At 43.7% G+C, this 20,295-nt stretch overlaps 1 protein-coding gene across 2 annotated transcripts in view; it reads left to right on the top strand.

The window, feature by feature from the left end:
• The window catches only part of LOC142586936 (stomatin-like protein 1), a 92,155-nt gene that overhangs the window by 5,135 nt on the left and 66,725 nt on the right, over positions 1-20,295 (top strand). For both annotated transcript variants that reach the window (XM_075697814.1, XM_075697819.1), the window contains exons 4-5: positions 14,357-14,439; positions 14,493-14,696. In XM_075697814.1, coding sequence (XP_075553929.1) covers positions 14,357-14,439; positions 14,493-14,696 — 287 coding nt within the window. The remainder of the gene's footprint in view (positions 1-14,356; positions 14,440-14,492; positions 14,697-20,295) is intronic.

Genomic DNA, 20,295 nt, shown 5'->3' with positions numbered 1-20,295 from the left:
ACAAGGCACATCACAGGGAACACACATGCACATTAATATATGGGAACCATGAAAACTGACCTCCTATGTTTTCGCTAATTTCTGCTGAGGAAGGACAGGCTCATAATGCAGCCAAAAAAAATGCACCACGGAAGACCGAGTGGCCCAGCCAGTCCCTTTGCTTGCTTCCATCTCATGAGCCTGTGGCTGTACTCTCCCTTCCTCCACCAGGCCAAGGATGTTTGCGACACAGCGGTCTCTAGTAATGCAAGGCCAGGGCAATGATAGAAAGAAAGATTGGGGGACTTGAGTGATGTTATTGACGTGTGCATACGGATGTGATCCATTTGAGTGGCATCTGCCTCTGCATTCCTGACCTGCTGCTGCCTCTGGTTATATGCCACTGCTCTTGAAGGCTTCACCTTTATATTGCATCTCTTTTTGCCTTCTGCTCGATTTTGTAGTCTGGCTTAACCTTACAAACCAATGTATGTTCTGGTAGCCACTGGCTTTAAAGCCCACACCACACGTACACTTGTGGACACGTGCCAGACAGTGCGGCACGGCTCGTACGCGTCGAAGCACGGCGAGAACTTGATGAACAACTGCTCTCTGTTATCGCGCGCTTGGGCTGTGGCTTGGGCTGCCTCGCGTCGGCCCGCCTGGCTACGCAGCTGCAGCGAGGTACATTCAGCCAGAGTGTCTACCAGCCGGGAATTCTCAGGGATTTTGAGTGGTCTGGAAAAACTGAGGGAATTTGAGGGAATATGAAATAGTGTCAAAATGTAGCAAAACATGCATATCTGCGCATATGTGCCATGCTGTTACACCCTGAGACGAGTCAATATGAGCGGCCGAACCACTTAAACAACGTCAACTGTGATCCGGATACATATATTACGGGCTGTTAACTCCTTCTCGCTTTTCTTTAACTCTATCATACTTACAGTTTTAGCGTGCCATAGAGCATTATTAGAGAAAACTGTGCTCACATAAGTGCTCATTTGTTGGCCATGTTGTTCGCTTACGAAAATGCGTGGATGCCATTGCTCACACGGCATTGATATAAATGAGCGAGGCGGTTGTTTATGCTGCTGTACACTGAATACCCCGTCTCTTGTTTGCCGCTTGATGCAGAGGCAAACAGTGCATCTCTGAAATTGAGAAATGTGTTGGCAAAGCAGCACTTACAGGCCCACCCATATATGTAGCGAATGCAGCCGACAGCCTACAGGTACGGTGACGTACAGATGTTGGCACAGCGCTGTGTCGCCGCATACCGCTTATTGTGTACGCTCCGTGTGAAGTGAAGTGTAGCTGATTTCAAATTGCTAAGGCCAGAATTGAACTATAAAAGCTGTTTCGTTCGACCTAACTGCTTACAGTTCAGTTCAGGTCCGCCGGTAGCGAGTGTACAAACTCGATGGCGCCAGGTTAACCTTCGCTGAACAGGATTGACATTGGCTCAAACTTCGTGGGCATGTTTTGAGAAGGTTAAAGCTTGTGCATTTCAACTTGGCAGGCGTGCTTGACTCATTCTGAGCACGATTAATTATATATACAAGCGAAGACGCTGTCGCTATTGTTTTGGCGGTTCGATGGCCGATCGTGCGGGGTTCGGTCAAACGATGGTCGGCACGCTGATTTTGCCGGTGCCTTCAACAAGAAAGCCTGTCGCAGTACAACTTGCACTTGTCGGTTGCGTCGTTGTCGACCTGGTATGATAAAAAGGTTTCAGTTACGTAAAATAGTCAGTCAATCATTGGAGTGAGCGTCTTGTCGGTCTCGTATCGACCCAGTGTTGCTGCGCCTTACGAGTATGTGCAGTCAGGCACGCGCTGCCACCACCAGCAAGTGAGGACCGACACTGCAAACAGACTTTGTCAGCAACGTGACGTACTTAAGTGTCGCCCAAGTGTAACGCACGGGTTTTTCGTTAAATTAGCGAGCCATTTATGAAAGGCACCAACTACCTGGCTCACGGTGCAGTCCGGACAACTCGGGACGATGCCTTGGTCGCTTTGTCTTGTAAAGTGGAGTTGTGGTCTTACGCTACGCACATTTTTGGCACCACACCGACGTCGAGCTACCAGTAGAGTTTCAACGCGGTACATGGCACGGGTGTTTGCAGCCACGCGCGTCCGAGCGCTTTTTTTTTTTTTTTTCCTCAGGGGACTTCTCGGCATGCGCGACCCTTCCAAAACGTTTCGCGATGATTGTTCCGCTAGGGTAGGGCTCATGCGCCGCAGCGCCATGAAAGAGGCGGATTAACAATTCGACCTGTCTGAAGTGCAGTGACCAGGTGTGTGCAAATGACCACAAATGGTCGAGCTGATTCGGTGACAATTCACTACCCCACTATGAGCAGCGCAGGTTAGAGAGTTAAATGTGCTCATCCTTGACCTCAAGCCAGCACGTTGAGGCAGCGCAGCAAGGTAGTATTGATTTCAGTACATCGATGTTCGAGCGCTGTCATTAAAAGCTACATCAAGCGAGCAGCGCACGAGCTCGCGCTGCTGTGCGATTCACACGTATGTTACTGTGAGCTCATGTGCATTGCATCAGTTAATTATCAGTTGCTAAAGGGACAGATGGCCGCTACTACAGTGCAGGCATAACTACTTGTCTAGCGGCATGCAGTCAACAAATATTGCAGGAGGCCCGCCGTTTCGCAGCATGTCGAAAGACCGCTGCCGTCGTGGCACATACGATCGTGCGCTCGAGCAGTTCGTACATCGTGGCATGCTAAAAGACCGCTGCCGTCACGGCCCGTACCGTCGTGCGTTCGAGCAGTTCCGTACACATGATGTCTGCTTATCGCTGCTGTGAATTCATTTATAGCAAACATTTCCTCGCGTTTGCGCGCCTGAATCCAGCTGTGTGCAAACCTTACCTGAAGTTCAACTTCGTACACGACTCGCTTCACTTGCGACTGACACCGCGCTAAAACTTCGCCGCTTATTTCTTGAACAGCGTACACACATCTGGTGTTGCATAATTTCTTTCGTTTACGCTGCGGGCCACCCCTGAAAAAATCTTCGGCACCCGATATTTGCTGCAAGCCGTGGTACAACACAACCGAAAGTGGCGGGTCCATATTGTAAACATGCTTTCCAAAACAGACGACCGAGCTTGGTGCTACCGTACTACCCAGTTCAGGACAGAAGGTCCTCTATCATTTGTTGTAACTCATCCCCAGTGTTGCTGAACAGTACTATGTCTCCAAAATGAAGGTTGCTGAGATATTTGCCGTTGATCCTTACTCCACGCCGTCCCAATTTAATAGCTTGAATACTTCTTCCTAGCATTCAGTGAATGGCATTGGAAATATTGTGTCTCCTTGTCTGACCCCTTTCTTTATGTATAAGTATCTTCCTACTTTTCTTGTGGAGAATTAAGGTAGCTGTGGAGTCTTTGTAGATATTTTTGAAAATATTTATGTAAGCCTCCTGTACTCCCTGATTATGTAATGCCTCCATGACTGCTGGTATCTCTACTGAATCAAGTGCCTTTTCATAATCTCTGAAAGCCATGTAGAGAGGCTGATTATAATCTACAGATTTCTTGATTACCTGATTGATTACATGGATGTGATACATTGTACAGTACCCCTTCCTGAAGCCAGCCTGTTCCCTTTCCCTTGGGTGACTGAAGTCAAGTGTTGCCCTTATTCTATTGGAAATTATCTTGGTGAATATTTTATACAATACTGCAAGTAAGCTAATGGGCCTATAATTTTTCAATTCTTTAACCTCTCCCTTTTTGTGGATTGGTATAATGTTTTGCATTGTTCCAGTTCTCTGGGACCCTTGAAGTCGATAGGCAGTTCATATAAAGGGCCGCTAGTTTTTCACGCATTATGTCTCCACCATCTTTGATTAAATCGACTGTTATTCCATATTCTTCTGCCACGTTTCCTCGTTTCATGTCTTCTAAGGCCCTTCTAACTTCATTGCAAGTTATGGAATGAGCCTCTGTAACCTGTTCATTACTACTTCCAATGGAGGTATGCTGGCTGCTCTGAGTATTGTACAAGTCAGTATAGAATTCTTCCGCAGCTTTTACTACTTCTTCGAAATTGCTGATGATATTACCCTGCTTATCTTTCAGTGCATACAGCTAGGCTTGTCCTACGCCAAGTTTTCTTCTCACTGATTGTCTCAGTCTTTCTTGCGTTACAATTTCGAATCTCCTTTATTTTCTCCTTGTTGATCAATTTTGACAATTCCGCAAATTCTATCTGATCTCTCGAGTTGGACTGTTTAATTCTTTATTGTTTCTTTATTAGGTCCTTTGTTGCTTTGGAGACCTTAACTACTGGTTGCCTTGGTGCATTGCCTCCTACTTAAAGTGCTGCTTCTGAGGCCAGCCTAGTTACAGTTTCATTCATTACCTCTATGTGATCTACATCTCGTTGTTCTAAGGCTGCATATTTATTTGCAAGTACCAGCCTGAATTGGTCCACTTTCATACTTACTGCGTCTAGGTTGGCCTGTTTCTTCTTGACTAATTTTACTCTTTCTCTCTTCAAATTCAGGTAAATCCTAGACCTCACTAACCAATGATCACTGCACTTTGCCCTACTTAACACTTCTACATCCTGCACTATGCTGGGGTCGGCAGAAAGTATGAAATCGATTTGATTCCTTGTTTGACCATTAGGACTTTTCCAGGTCCACTTTTTGTTGCTACGCTTCCTGAAAAACGTGTTCATTATTCATAGCTTATTCCTTTCCGTGAATTCTACCACCATCTCTCCTCTAGTCTTTCTAGAATCAGCACTGTAGTTTCCAATTTATTGTTCACCAGTCTGCTTTTTCCCTCACTTCTGCATTGAAGTTTCCCATTACTACAGTATACTGAGTTTGTGCTATTCTCATGGCTGATTCCACATCTTCATAAAACTGATTACTTCATCATCATCATGACTGGAGGTTGTAGCGTACGCTTGTACCACCTTTAATCTATACCTCTTAAGTCTTATTACGACTACTGCTACCCTCTCATTAATGTTGCCCTTCATGTCCTTATGTATTAGGAATCCAACCTCGTATTGCTTCTTATCTGGCAGTCAGCACTGTATAAGCCTCACCAGTCCTTCTAACCTCACTAACTTTAATGATATCCCAAATAATGCCTGATAGTTCCTTAAAGAGTCCTGCTAATCTAGCCTCACTTGAGAGAGTTCGGGTGTTCAAGGTTGCCAGGGTCAGTTTCCATTGGCGGCCTGTTTGGGTCAAGAAATTCTTAGCACCCTCTGCTGCATTACAGGTCTGACCGCCGCCTTGGTCAGGTGCTCCGCACTGCTGGGGACTGAGGGCCATGGGTTAATTGTAGGAGTCATGAGGCAAGAGTGGCACCAGGGGGGCCAATTCCTGTTCTGGTGAGGTAGTGCCTTTGTTGAAGCTTAGTGGGCCTTCCTAATTTGATTAGTATAAACCCACTGGCTCTCGGCGTTTTTGCTGGTGTCAGCCGCCACTCCATGCCTGGAGATGTAGAGTACTGGAGGAAGTGAATTCGAGATTGCCACCTTCAAATTTAAAGCTGGCAACAAAAGCTAATGCTCAAAATATTTGCTATACCAACAAAAATGCGACGACAGTCACTGCCTTCTTTAACACCAAAGTACTGAAAAGCACAAACACGTACTATGTGGTTGGCTTTAGGAAAACCCTGAAGGCATATCTAGCATAATCACTGTCCCTATAGTAAATTAATTGTCTCATAAAAGAATGTTAGCAAATTGTAAACTTGACAATGCCAAGACATTATGGGCCTCACATTACTAACACTGCCAAGCTGTTCCAGACTGTTGCAATGTTGAGTTTAGCAAACATTTGACAGACTTTTGCATAAGCTATCAGCTAGTTGCAGTACTATTGAATAGTCTGTATTTTTCTGACTACTCGTATACTCCAGCAGAACAAAGCAGGTATGTAAGAAAGAATCTTTGCCATCCAGAATTTTGTCGCAACAAAGTTTGTCAAAGGTAATGCCTCTGCATAGTGACCATGACACTCAAGACTAGCACAAAGTTGTTACAAGCAAAACGACCATTTGCCAGGTTACTGCAAGAACAAGTTTAAGAAGTACAGTACTACATCATGTTGCCTAATAGAGAAAAATGACACCAGTTGCCCACCTGTTCAAAATACAAGACACTAGAAGAATTTCCACCTCACTTGAGTCTATGTTGAGTTCCTTTGCTATAAAAGGCTTCCCATTGCGGCTTGTTATCTCTTGCAAAAAGTCTAGCTCCAATCGTATAACTTAATGTATTACCAATATGTCTAACAAAGACGCCTAACCCCGATTGTATAACTTCATGTATTACCAAATGTGCAGCAGGTTTCTGCCTTCTTGTGTTACAAGAGTGAAACCTTTTTGGGTGCTGACCCAGGAATATATAGGCATACACACATGCGTAGGCTATTCACAAATCTATGATATCCAGCGGTTGAACATTGGTGCCTCCCGCATTTCCCAGCATACTTGATCGTCACCCTCAAAAGAGGGGACGCACTGATAACCTAAGCACATGCTTCAACCGAACAAAAGAGACTTATCTGAAATTCCACGTTGTGCACAGTGAGAAATCTGAAAAACAGGCAAGATTCATTTCACCATTCATAGTTGCAAAATATTTGACTGAAGCCTTAGGGTCAGGTTATAAAGTGACAAAAATGGCTAGCGGAGACCTTCTTCTTGAGATCCTTCAGAAACATCAGTACGAGAAGCTAGGCAGGTAATATACCAGTTTCTGTTACACCACACCGGTCAATGAATAGCTAAGGCGGAGTCGTGTCAAGAGGCAGACCTCCAGGATTTAACAGAAGTCGAACTCCTGGTAGGATGGAAGGATAAAAATGTAACCAATGTAAAGTGTATTATCCTTAGACGGGACAATAAAGAAATCACCACCAAACACTTTATCCTGACATTTGCAACTAGCGTCCTGCCAGAAACCATTGAAACAGGATACATTAGGCTAACTGTCCGACCATATATCCCCAACCCTAGACAGTGTTTCCAATGCCAAAAGTTCGGCCATGGCTCGCAGAGCTGTCATGGTCAAATAACTTGTGCAAAGTGTGGAGTCCAGGGCCACCCCCCTGACAACTGCAGTGGCACACCTCACTGTGTGAACTGCAGTGGTGACCATCCAGCCTACTGCCACTCCTGTTCGAACTGGAAGAAAGAAAAAGAGATAATCACCCTCAAAGTCAAAGAAAATATTTCGTTTAACGAAGCCCGTAAGAGGTGCTCACCTTTCCACAGAACACCTTATGCTGATGGGGCGCATTGGGGCCAGCGTCACAACGTCCAATGCGAAGTGCCCAGCCCGCGCACAGCGAGCTGGCACCTTTGGCTCCTGCCCCCAGTATGGAAGTAGGTAAGCCTACTCTGCCCAACCAGCAAACTGGCCAGGCTAACTTTGGGTTGCCGGCCCCAGAAAAGTTATCTGCGGCAACCTGCGCTACATGCAGCGATCCCACAGGACCGATAGGGGCCCCGAAGGTGGGCGCAGTCAAGCCTGCCCCAACCTCCCCGGCCCCTTCCAGCGCCGGCAACAGCCGGCACAACTCAGACCCAAAGACAGCTTCATCGACCTCCGGGCTGGTGGGCGCAGGGGTCTTGCCCTCCAAGGCGGGACTCTCTCGAATGATTTCTTGCTCGCAAGAGCGTGTGTCTGGCACCTCACAAGAGCCAATGGATACTACACCAGTCCTCACGGCACACCAAGCACGTAAGGAGCGGTGAAGCTCCCTCACACGCTCTAGAAAGGACAAAACCCGTGTTACAGGCTCTCTAAAGAGCTCTGTAACCTAAGGCACCACTTCTGTTTCTGTACACACAGCACCAACTTACTTTCAATATGGATCCACAAGTTATTGAATGGAACGTCAGAGGTCTTCTTAGAAACCTTGATGATGTGCAAGAACTTATCCACGAACACAATCCAAAAGTGCTGTGTTTACAGGAAACACACTTAAAATCGAAACACACAAACTTTCTCAGACAGTATATTATGTTTTGCAAAAATCGCGATGATGCTGCCATATCATCTGGCAGTGTTGCCATTGTAATTCATAAAAGCGTAGCATGTCAACGTTTACAGCTACAAATGCCCCTTGAAGCAGTTGCAGTTCGAGTTGTTCTCTTAAACAAACTCATCACCATTTGCTCGCTTTACATAGCCCCACATTACCAATTAAACAACCATGAATTTCAGTCCTTTATAGATGAATTGCCAGAACCTTATGTGTTCTTGGCGATTTCAATGCACACAGCTGCCTGTGGGGCGACTCTCGTATAGATGCGCGAGGTCGTCTTGTGAACAGTTCCTTTTTTCTTCTAGTGCATGTCTGCTGAATAAGAAGGAAACCACATATTACTGTCTTGCAAACAGAACCTTTTCTTCAATTGATCTTAGCATAGCTTCCCCGTCTATACTACCTGAACTTGAATGGGAAGTTACCAACAATCCTTACAGGAGCGACCACTTCCCCATACTGCTAAGAACATCTAAAGAAAACAAATATCCACCACAGGCTGCTAGGTGGAAGGTTGATACTGCCGATTCGGAGAAATTCCACACTCTTACTAGTATCTCATGGGCTGACATGTCTTCGTTAGGAATTGATGCTGCTGTGGAGTTTTTTACAGCCTTCATAATAGATGCCGCATCTAAATGCATATCTGAAGCACGGGATTTGGCATGCAAACGGCGTGTCCCGTGGTGGAACAACGAATGTAGGAACGCTCGTAGGAAACAGAACAAAGCATGGGGGTTGCTACGCGCTTCTCCCACTGCAGAGAATCTTATCAACTTTAAGAAAGTAAAGTCCCAAGGCCGGAGAACGCACTGACAGGCCAGAAGAGAGAGTTGGCAGAAGTTTTTATCGGGTATCAACTCGTATACAGATGAGGCCAAAGTATGGAACAGGGTTAATAGGTTAAGAGTGTGACAAACATATTCACTCCTTTTGGTAAACACACAGGGCAATACCCTGCAAGACCAGGCAGACTTACTTGGGGAGCACTTTGAGAGCGTGTAAAGTTCAACCCATTATTCACAATCCTTTCTCAAATATGAACACATAGAAGAATGCAAGTCATACATAAGAAAATGCCGACATAATGAGCCATACAATCGTCCTTTTAGTATTGCCGAGTTGAGAGCTGCTTTGATCGCATGGCAAGAGCTCTGTACCGGGATCTGACAGAATCATGTAGGAAATTATCAAAAACTTACGCAATGACACGCCAGTTTCACTACTCGTACTTTTCAACACTATTCGGGCTGTAGGATACCTTCCAATCGCATGGAAAGAAGCCATTGTGGTCTCTGTTTTGAAACAAGGCAAAGACCCTTCCTGTGTGGCAAGTTACCGCCCCATAGCCCTCACAAGTTGCCTTTGTAATGTATTTGTCAGAAATGGGCACTTGTCAGAAATGGGCATTCATGGCAATATGCTAAATCTAATAGAAAGCTATTTGTCCAATCGTACCTTCCAAGTAAAAATCGGCAATGTACAGTCACGTCCTTTTATACAGGAAACTGGTGTACCCCAGGGAGGCACGCTCAGCTGCACACTCTCTATTGTTAAGATGACAACACTTCGTGCTTCATTACCACCGACCATTTTTTATTCCGTCTACGTGGACGACATTCAAATAGGTTTCAAATTCTGTAATCTCGCAGTGTGCGAGAGACAGGTACAGCATGGCTTGAACAAAGTGTCAAAGTGGGCAGAGAAAAATGGATTTAAAATCAATCTTCAGAAAAGTTCTTGCATTCTTTTTACAAGAAAGAGAGGCCTGGTTCTGGATCCTTGCTTAGAACCGTGTGGACAACAAATACCAGTCAACAAAGAGCACACATTTCTCGGTGTTATACTTGACTATAGGCTCACTTTCATTCCGTACATTAAATATCTTAAAGAAGAATGTCTAAAAGCAATGAACTTATTGAAACTTCTATCCCAGACTACATGGGGTAGTGACAGAAAGTGTTTAATGAATCTTTACAAGAGCCTAATTCGGTCATGATTGGATTATGGTGGCGTAGTATAAACTCTGCCGCCCTGAGCACGCTAAAGATGTTAGATCCTGTCCACCATCTAGGTATCTGCTTAGCCACTGGCGCTTTCAGAACAAGCCCGATTGAAAGCTTATATGCCGAATCAAATGAGTGGTCATTCCACTTACAGAGAACATACATCAGCCTCATATATTTTCTCAGAATACACTCTAATCATGAGCATCCGTGTTTTAATACCATTAACGATATGACATATGCTACACTCTTTCGTAATCGGCCCTCTGTAAGACAGCCCTTTTCACTGCGCGTGAGGGAGCTTAGCGTTTAAATGGATGTCCCACTCCTCAAGCATCGCTTAATGCATCCAGTCAAGCTATTACCCCCCTTGGGAGTGGCAGGTGGTAGAATGTGACATATCCTTTCTAGAAGTTACAACGCATTCTCCAGAGGTCGAAATCCGAATGCATTTCCTATAACTGCAGTATAAGCACACCTGCACAGAGTTCTATACAGACGCTTCCAAGTCACATGCCGGAGTGTCCTACGCAGCCGTTGGTCCATCCTTCTCGGAATCCGATGTACTGCATCCGGAAACAAGTATCTTTATAGCTGAAGCCTACGCAATACTGTCAGCTGTGATGTATATAAGGAAATCAAAGCTCCAAAAAGCAGTGATATATACAGACTCCCCAAGTGTCATGAAGGCTTTTATGTCACTCCATAAGCACAAAAATCCAGTCCTTACTGAACTCTATTCCTACCTGTGTAAAGCTTATCTATCTAATCAGCATATCATTATATGCTGGGTGCCTGGCCATAGGGGCATCGAAGCCAACATTCTGGCGGATCAGATGGCCACGTCAATTGTATCGCACGCTGTTAATCCTACCGCTGCGGTCCCTGTCACAGATCTGAAGCCTTTCTTACGAAAGAAACTTCGAAACCACTGGCAACGTATGTGGGACGCTGAAACAAATAATAAGCTGCGCGGGATAAAGCCAAAATTAAGTTTTTGGCCCTCCGCAACAAAATCACAGCGAACAGATGTCCTTTTCGGTCATCTGAGAATAGGACACACATTTGGCACTCATAATTTTCTACTCACTGGAAATGAACCTCCAACCTGTGATAGATGTGGTGATAGGCTGACCATCCTTCACCTCCTCCTGGAGTGTCGGGAGGCCGAAGCTGAGAGAAAGAAACATTGTTTTCTTGCATACCGCTTTTCTGTCCCTCTTCACCCGGCTATGTTTCTTGGCCAAGAACCACTCTTGGCCCAGCTGTCCTCGGTTTTTGTAATGATGTTATCCTACATGTTATAAGTCCATTACATTCGTAGTGCATCCTCTTTCAAGAGGATGCCGCTGTGATAAATTTTTTACATGGCACATGCCTCCAGGCCCTTGTGTTTCAAGGGCCCTAATGAGGCAGTAGTGCTCTAGCCAATTCAAGCGTTGTTTTACACATTGTATCATTCTTTTGCAATAGATTTTAATGCTCATAGCAAACGTCATTTGCTATCTACATCATCTTATTACAGATAGATGTTACACACTTTCGAGCGACTATTTTTAAGGCCCCTTTACAGCCACGTCACATCAACTTCATAGAACTCATAAGTACACTGCGAGCTCATCACCATGGACCTGGCACTCTTTGACCCTACCTGGCCCTTGTGCCAGTAAACACTACACATTCATTCATTCATTCATAACACGCCCTTGATTGTAACGCACACACATTTTCCGTGACCAAAAAAAAAGCGTACAATACCATGCACCTCGTGCTTTCATATAGAAATACTATTTTCTCTCATTTGGAAAAAGCAGATTCCCAATACATTAAACTTGCAATGAATAAAAACACAAACGGAAGCGGCGCAGCTTGCCGCCAAGATTTTCACTGCGCCGCTATGAGTCACATGGGGCAATAGATATCGCTCGTCGTCGCTATCCAACAACTTATCGCTATCAACAGTCCAAAGCATTTCATCCTTGGTGCCGTCAATGGCATTCGAAATCCCGCACTTTTTAAAGGCCTTATTCACCAAGGCAGACGGGATCGTGCACCATGCAGCTTTCATCCATCCAGCAAAGTCCTGCAGTGAGCCATGCTTCATTTTATTGATGGGCAAACATTAAGCAGCTGGAGCTGCGATGTCATGCTGCTGGGTATCTCCCCAAGGTCGGTGTTGCATGCAGCCAGCTTGTCCTTGATGCGCTGGTCAAGGTGACACCTGAACGTGTCAAGCACAAGCAGACCCAAACTGCTGCCGAGTCTCTTCTGCCAAACATTATCAATCCAGTCAGCGACCAAGTCCGTGGTCATCCAACCTTTTTCTTTTGCATGCAGAATCACGATTCCTTTTGGGAACATCTTCCGCCTGAAGATAAGATACGGGGCCAGCTTGTGCCCATCCTCAGTGCAACAAAGCATTGCGGTGACTCTAGTTTTTTCGTGCCGAAAGACAAAACGCACCCTTGCTTCGCCCCCTTCTTTCCAACGATTGTGGTGGCAGGCATGTCAAAATAGAGCAGCATCTGATTGGCATTTCCAATCTGTCCGAAGTGGTAGGCATTTCTATGGCGCAACTTTTAAACGTACCGTTGAAAACTGTGCAATTTCTCTTCATATTCTTCGGGATATTTTTGGCATATCTCTGTCCGCCTTCGAAGAGAAAAGCCTTTTCTTTTAATAAAATTTGATAGCCAGCACCGGCTCGCTTTGAAATCACTCCGCATTAGCCCTTTCTGTAGGGCTAACTGCATCGCCCGTACTTTGAGCGTATCGGTCGTCACAGGCCACTGTGCCGCTCGCTGCTCTTGCATGTATTCCGCGAGCAGCTCTTCTATTTCGGCGAAGTGGCCCTGCTTCGGTCCACCGAAACACTTCCTTGTTGCTTTGCTGGTGAAAATATTCTCCTTCTGCTTGCACTAGTCCCGCAGGCAAGTTTCAGAAACTCCGAATGCCTGTGATGTGGCCCAATTTCCGTCTGTCTCCGCGCGCATGATAACTTTCCTTTTAAATGCGGTATCAAGGTGGACTCAGCGTGTGTTCGCAGTCAGCGGCGCTTCCATGCTGATTGACATACAGTTTCTCACTATAACACCTAGAGGGAAATCTGGCACCACCGTCTATGGGAGTTTACTAAGGGGCGCTGTGCCGTCATGGGAATGACGGTATATGTGTCTGCGAGGCTTGTGTTGGCTAGTGTTATATGAGGCTTCGTCTAAAAAGTGGATATGGCTACACAAATAATGCGTTATTAAAGTAATATCTTCATAAAATGTTTCTATTCACACATATTACATCTTCCAGTGAAGGTTACTCACCTACGATGCATAACCAACCGAAGAAAAGCAAGAACAGACGACGAACTGCTCCAAACCGAGTGCAAGTCTTGTCATCCATCCTCCAACTTTAGCGGCCCGCTGATACTTTTTACGTTTCATATAATCGTACATGCATTAACAAGTTCTCATTGTTAAACAAAATATGTTTTTGTGTAATAATAAAGCTAAAACAGCTTTTTACATGCTGTTTTAGTAGAAAATGAATCATTGTGACAGACGGAACGGTGCTTGCCAGGTGCGTCTTCAAGGTGTCCTGGCTCTCCGAGGATGTTGCCAATCTGAAGTCACAATATACCGGCATTCCCATGCATACCATAGCGCAGCAGCGCCAGATTTTCCTCTAGGTAATGTAGTGAGAAACTCTACGCTGATTGAATAAACACAGAAAACGGGAAGACAGGCGGTAGACTAGGTTACACCAGCGCCTGGCTACACGTACAACATGGAGGAAGTTACGGCAGCTAGGCTAAAAGCTTACGAGGCAGCCATTTTTTTAATGCCGATTGCGATATGGTAATGCGGATTTAGGGTCGTACTCGGCTCTGACACGCATGCAATTTTTGGACCCATTTTATCGGAAAAAAGGTGCGCATTAGATTCAAGCAAATATGGTATATATCTCTTTAAATGGAATTATAAAATGCAACATCACTGCAAATCAGCATGCTTATACTTTATAATTCTCTTTAATGTCCCTTTAAAGACTACCACATGGTCTGATAGTTAGTTCACTGTGTTTCATTGAACATTATTTGACTGGCTAGAATGGCAGGGTAATTCTCAGTCTCTTGAATGAATAATGACAGTTCTACTGGAATTACCGACTAGGCTTGAGCATTCTTTATAAAATGTAAGTGCTCTACCTGAAGTGAAGACAACATTGTCAGAAGCAAATATAAACATGCACTTGAGGGGCAAGAGCTTAATGATGGAGTTGTAACTGTGTTGTCACACCAGGCATCTTTTTCTCGCAATGCAGGCCTTGTGTTGGTGTTCCCGGTCATTGACTCTTACATGAAAGTTGACCTGAAGCCCAAGGTCTTTGAGGTGCCCGCACGTGAGGTATGATGGGTTATGGCCAGTAGCGTAAATTTTAAGTTGTGTATTCTGCCCAGGTTCTGACTGGTGATGGAGCAATCATCGAGGTGGGAGCCGAGTTGCATTGGCAGGTGGTTCACAGTGTCCGTTATGTCACACGAGTTAAAGAGGTTGATGCTACAGTGGGAGCACTCTGCCAGCAGTGCTTGGCATCTCTGTTGGGCTGCAGTGACCAGGATGACTTAGACCGGCGTCGTGAGGCCATTGAGGCCACACTTCTGGTTTGTGTGCATCTTTGTGTGCGTCTTTACCTACTTTGCCAAAAACAGCACCTGTGTGTGAATTGATGTTTACGTAGATGTTGAAAGCCTTTTGTACATCTCATGTAGGCCTACATAGCAAGTACAGTGAATAGCCATGAACTTCTCTGCCATGGTACATTGTCAGGCACAGAGTCCAGTGAGTTTAAATTCTTTCCCTAGTGGTCCCACCATATTCCAGAGACCTTTTTCTGAAATCAAAAGACCTTATGCATAGTGGTGTCTATTCATTGTAATGTCATCACCAAATCAGCTAGGCAGAGATTCCAGATGAGGTGTGAAAGAAAAACCAGGAAATGCACACCTTTCATAATAACAGCGAACAAAGTGAGCTTAACATTAGTTTAACAGTGCACTTTTAAAGGGCCTTTCACCAGGCCACGTAGCAAATTTTGGTTATACACTGGAGGTTGTTACGTGCCCTCTTGAGAGCATTCTACCACAAGAATTTTTCAAATTGGTTCATTAATAGCCGAGATAGAAATCATTCAGTGCCACAAACCCATGATCTCAGGAGGCAAGTGCTATCACCAATGTAGACATTCTTTCCACTTGCCATATCTAGTGTCTGCAAGCTAAATTCCTCCCCTGCGTTCTCCCATACTGGAGCTGGAGGTTCTTGTGGCACATACATCATGGGTCCCATTGTCTTCTTCTTTTATTTTTATTTTTTCTCACTTCCTTGCTGTGTGGCACACTTCCGCTGACGGTCTCACCCGCGAACAGTTTCATATGTCTTGTTTCGTGCAGCGCACGATTTTGCACGCTGTGCACGAGAATACCTGACTAGCTATATAAGTCAAGGCTACAGGAACACTGAGGCAAACACAGCAGATCATAGAGCATGATCACACACTGGAACATAGTAGGAAATGACTAAGCTTTGTTCTCTGCTTGCGCGACTGCCTGATGTGGGAACAAGCGGATGAAACAGAAGTACATCTCTCTTGCTATGGTATGAAATAAAACAAAGACACGCAGACATTCGGTTTGTAGGTTTTATTATTTCTCTACACTTTATTTTGTCTATTTAAGCAACAGACCAAGCAAATAACTTCTATTGCCTTGAATAATTCTCAAAGTCGCGTGTCACTATGAGCGACGTCACAGCACTGCCATGTACGTAGGTGCACTTGTGTAATATGCGTCGACTCTACGGCTGGGAGTGCAATGCCTGTGAAGAGAGTGGCAAACGGCATTTGGTTTGAAATTTAAGCTCTTTTCATAGCGTGTAGGGATGTAATACTTGACAGAAAATCGTTAGCACGCATTGTATGCACTGCACCTGTCAGATCAAAATGGGCTGACCTGGTGAGACGCGCTTTAATGGGGGAAGCTCATCAGATTAAGCTCTGCTACAGTGTTGAAAGAAAAAGCAACATTGCTCATTATGTGCATTCAGCAAAGTATCATACAACAGGGTGCTCACTGAGTGGTGACTTGCAATTTAAATAATGTTTAAGCCCGATATGGAATTGGGAGTTCTCATGTACTTGTAGAAACTTTGAAATATCTCGTTTGGAAATCTTTACTGGAGAGATTTTTGGTAATGCTTTAATCTAGTGAGTTTCAATTATACAGAGGTCCTTAAAGGGACACTAAAAAGAAACACTTAGTCAGTTTAGACTGATAAAGTATTGTTTCAAAACTGTATTTTTGTTGATTTGGTAGTAAGAGTTTGATTACTAGAAAAGAAAGTGAAGGCCAAACTTCTTTCTTTTTGTTTACTTTCACGCAGAGACCTCAGTTATAGTACATCAGCTGAACATCATGGATTTCATGGTATTTTCTCTCATTTGGACCATTGTGGCACAGTTAAAGTCCTAAAACTTTCTAAGTTCAGTCTTTGGCTCCTTCAGAAAGCAGTTAAGTCAATTTTTTTCTGATAAACAATTACCTAACAAAGCCTGAGCAGATACAGTCAGAAATGTATGATGTCACAAGGAGTTCGTGCAAGAACATCAAGGAGGCTTCACCTCCCATCTTTTGTTCTTGCATCTTTTCTGGCTTACCAAGCCAAGCCTCTTCACATGGTAAGAGTGGATTTTTTGGTACTGTAAAAGTGTAATTTACTAATACAGCTCAACTTATTTTTCTCTTTACTGTCTCTAAGTTTTCATGCCAGAGCTTGATTTATATAGCATCTTTCATGAAGCTTTGCTTTCCTTAGCACAATGAGGAAAGCATCATTGAATATAATTAGCATGGACTTCTGGTCTGTGCGAGAACGTAAGCACTAAAATTTGGAAATTGTTAATCTTTTTTGTCCAAACTACAGTTTTTTCTGTAGTGATGTATAAATATGTAATTTTTTAAACCCAATACAATAGTGCCAGAAGTGAATTGAATATAGAATACTTTTCAAACAGTTTTTTAATAATGAACAGCATTTTTCACCATACATATAAAGTAATCACGTCTTAGCAACAGCTGAACCTAAGCAAATTTCCATCATTGCACTGCATGTTATGAAGTGTAATTTATTGAAAGCACAAATGGAAGCATTACAAATGAGACAAAGGTCACAGGAAAAGGGAGAGTTCAAGTGATCGGCAGGGTAGGCAGTCAATTGAAGCCTCAGCCTGGAGTCAACATTTCAACAGCTGCATTTGCCTGTCTAAGGGCAACGCTTGTTTTGCTTAGCAGTGTTTATATAAATGGAGCAGAACAAGTACGCAGTTTTTTTGCATGCTGAGGGATCTTCAGATCGTAGACAGTAATGTATTTTCAGAATGAAGTTTAGAAAAGCTGTCTTGGGGCAAGTTAGCACCTTTGTTTGCCATCGAGATTAAATCAAAATACGCATTGTCTGCTGTGATGGCAGAGTGAAAAAGGCAGACTTCTTCTCTAGAGGGAATGCTTGTGGAAAAGTCGAGCCCACTTATAACAATGAGCAGCCATGGCACCACCAAGTTTTGTGTATGTTCTATGGCAGAATAAACCCTGCTGCATTATTGGGTATAACAATTGAATATGGCTACTGGGCATCTGCGACAAAAAAGAAAGGAACTCAAAATCCTAGAAAAAAAGGGAAAATATTATGCGCACACCTTGGGCCTTCACCGCATTGCCAGCTTCTGGCACCTCTCTCCCATCTCCTTTCTACCCCTCTAAAACACAAGTCGACAGCACCAACATCCATCAGTGCTATTGATTTGTGTTTCATAGAAGTGCACAACACCAGCATGAAGGTGCGCACGCTAACAGGGGTGGTGGGTTGAATTTTTTGAATGTGGCATGAGAATATTGTAGTCGGCAATTTACTTTACCATAGAACACATAAAAGTTCCCAGTGCTGTAGCTGCTCATTGTTACATCCAAGTGTTGTTAAAGCTGGTAATGTTATAAGTGTGTTTTACTGTACCTTTTGTCTAATTAAAATGTTTTGATGTCTATACCCTCTCTTTTTTATGCAAAATGTTATTGGCACTTGATTTTTTATCAGTGGGTTCATCTGTACATGTTGTCACTCCTGTATAATAAGATGTTGCAACGAAGCATATTCCGATTTCATCCATATAGAACACACAGGCGCAGCGTTCGTAAGTAGTGCCAGACCCTTTGCTGAATGAAATTTGAATGTAAATGATCCTGATTTAGGCCAAAACATCTGGCTTCCGGACCAATGCAGTATGCTATATGTACTGCTCAGGCTTTATGTCCACCACGGCCGAGATAAAATTTTCACAATTTTGCTTCAGTTTTACATTTGATTATGTACAATTGATAATGTAAAGTATTTGAAAACTATTGAAAAAATATTTGAATTTTCCAATAGCAGCTATTCTTTGAGACCGAATCAAGTACTACAACATTCAATTCATTATTCAAAAGTTTTTATTATATTCTCACCCCTAATCTTCTGGGTCATACCTTGGATAGGACAATTATCAGTAACAAGCACCTTTGCAAGAAAGAGAACCGAGGCTCTCAGTTTTGTTAATCATGACCATATAAAGCCAACAGACAATGAAGCCAAGGAAAGCATCGGGGAAAGTAGCTGTAGTTGAAATTGAAATGATGAAAATAATAAAGAAAGGGAAATGCAAGTGGACGAAAAGATAATTTGTCGCCGGTGGGAGCCGAACCCACAACCTCCGCATTATGCGTGCATTGCACTATCAACTGTGCTTTGGTGAAGGCTATCAAACCCTGCCGCCAAAGCACAATTGGTAGTGCAACGCATGCATAATGCGGAGGTTGTGGGTTCGGCTCTCACAGGCGACACATTATCTTTTCGTCCACTTGCATTTCCCTTTCTTTATTATTTTCATTATTTCAATTTCAACTACATCTACTTTCCCTGATGCTTTCCTTGGCTTCATTGTCTGTTGGCTTTATATGGTCAAGCACCCTTATGGTTATACAATAAAAATTGTCATACATCACAGTTAATTCTAAATGTTGAAGAGTGTGTAATCGGGCCAACAATCATGGATGCAGATACTCAAGGGAGGGGAGAAAAGGGAGCAATCCACCTTTTTCATTGCGCTGTGGCGCCACCTCACGGTTAAAGCGAGGAATGAAATGGCAGGCAGCAAGTCGCAGCAGTGGCAGTCGGGCCTGTTGTATGGAGCGCGTAGCAGTGTTTACGTTGCGCTTATGCGATGCGTTAACTGTATCTATTTTACATCAAAAGATGTTTTCTGTGCTGCATGCAACCCTATATTCCTGCTAAGACATCTGTTCTACAGTTGAGTTAAATCAACCAAATAGGCCAGCTTTGATATGTAATGCAAGCTAAAGGGTTTGCCTGTGAACAAATGAGGCATCGATAGTGTAAAAGTGGCATATGCAAGGACCAAAAGTTTAAGGGAGAAAGTTTATTCTGCAATGTCAATTGATTTGTGCACTTACATCATGTAGAGGATTATTGCAGCAGTTTATGCCGTTGTAATAAAGCTGTGTGCACTGTCAATCCAGTGATAAAGGCATATACTAGCAATGGAAAGCTACATTTTGCTGTATTTGATTCTCTATCTGAATAGTAATCACATTTTGAAGCACGATGATGTAAGCATCTAAATGCTGCTACTCAGCTCATTCTTCTGAACAGGACCATAATTGATGGGCAGCAAAAGCCAGTTGATATGTAACACTAGGGTACCACCCATGATCACTCCTGTCATGCAAAACATGGATGCCCTCTCCTCTCCTACTTTATGCCTGTTTGAGATAGCAGTTTTTTTCTCATAGCAGGTAATCTTCAGTTGAACTAGCAAATAACAAAGGGGTAATTTGGATACTGTCATGGGATTTGAGGAAGTTGAAGGCTCGAATAACAAGCGCAACCTTCCCATTCCTTTATTTCTGAATGTTCTTTAATGACTCCTTTTGAGACTCTTGGCAACTTTGCAGCAAACTAGTATGCCACCAATGCGAGCAGGCCCATAGCCAGGAATTTCTGAGTAGAGTACTTAATTTTCAATAATTATTTCCAGTAAAAGGCAGCGTAAATGTATACTGTATATATATATTCTTTTTAGGTTTTTGTGCGGCCATTCGGTCTCATTATAGTTGATAAAAATATAAACATTAATTATTCAGAGCTAAAACTAAG

The sequence above is a fragment of the Dermacentor variabilis genome, chromosome 1 (genome assembly GCF_050947875.1).
Source record: "Dermacentor variabilis isolate Ectoservices chromosome 1, ASM5094787v1, whole genome shotgun sequence".
Classification (NCBI taxonomy): Eukaryota; Metazoa; Arthropoda; class Arachnida; order Ixodida; family Ixodidae; genus Dermacentor; species Dermacentor variabilis.
Note: the sequence above shows the minus strand (reverse complement) of the source record. Positions and strands in the feature narration are given on the sequence as shown.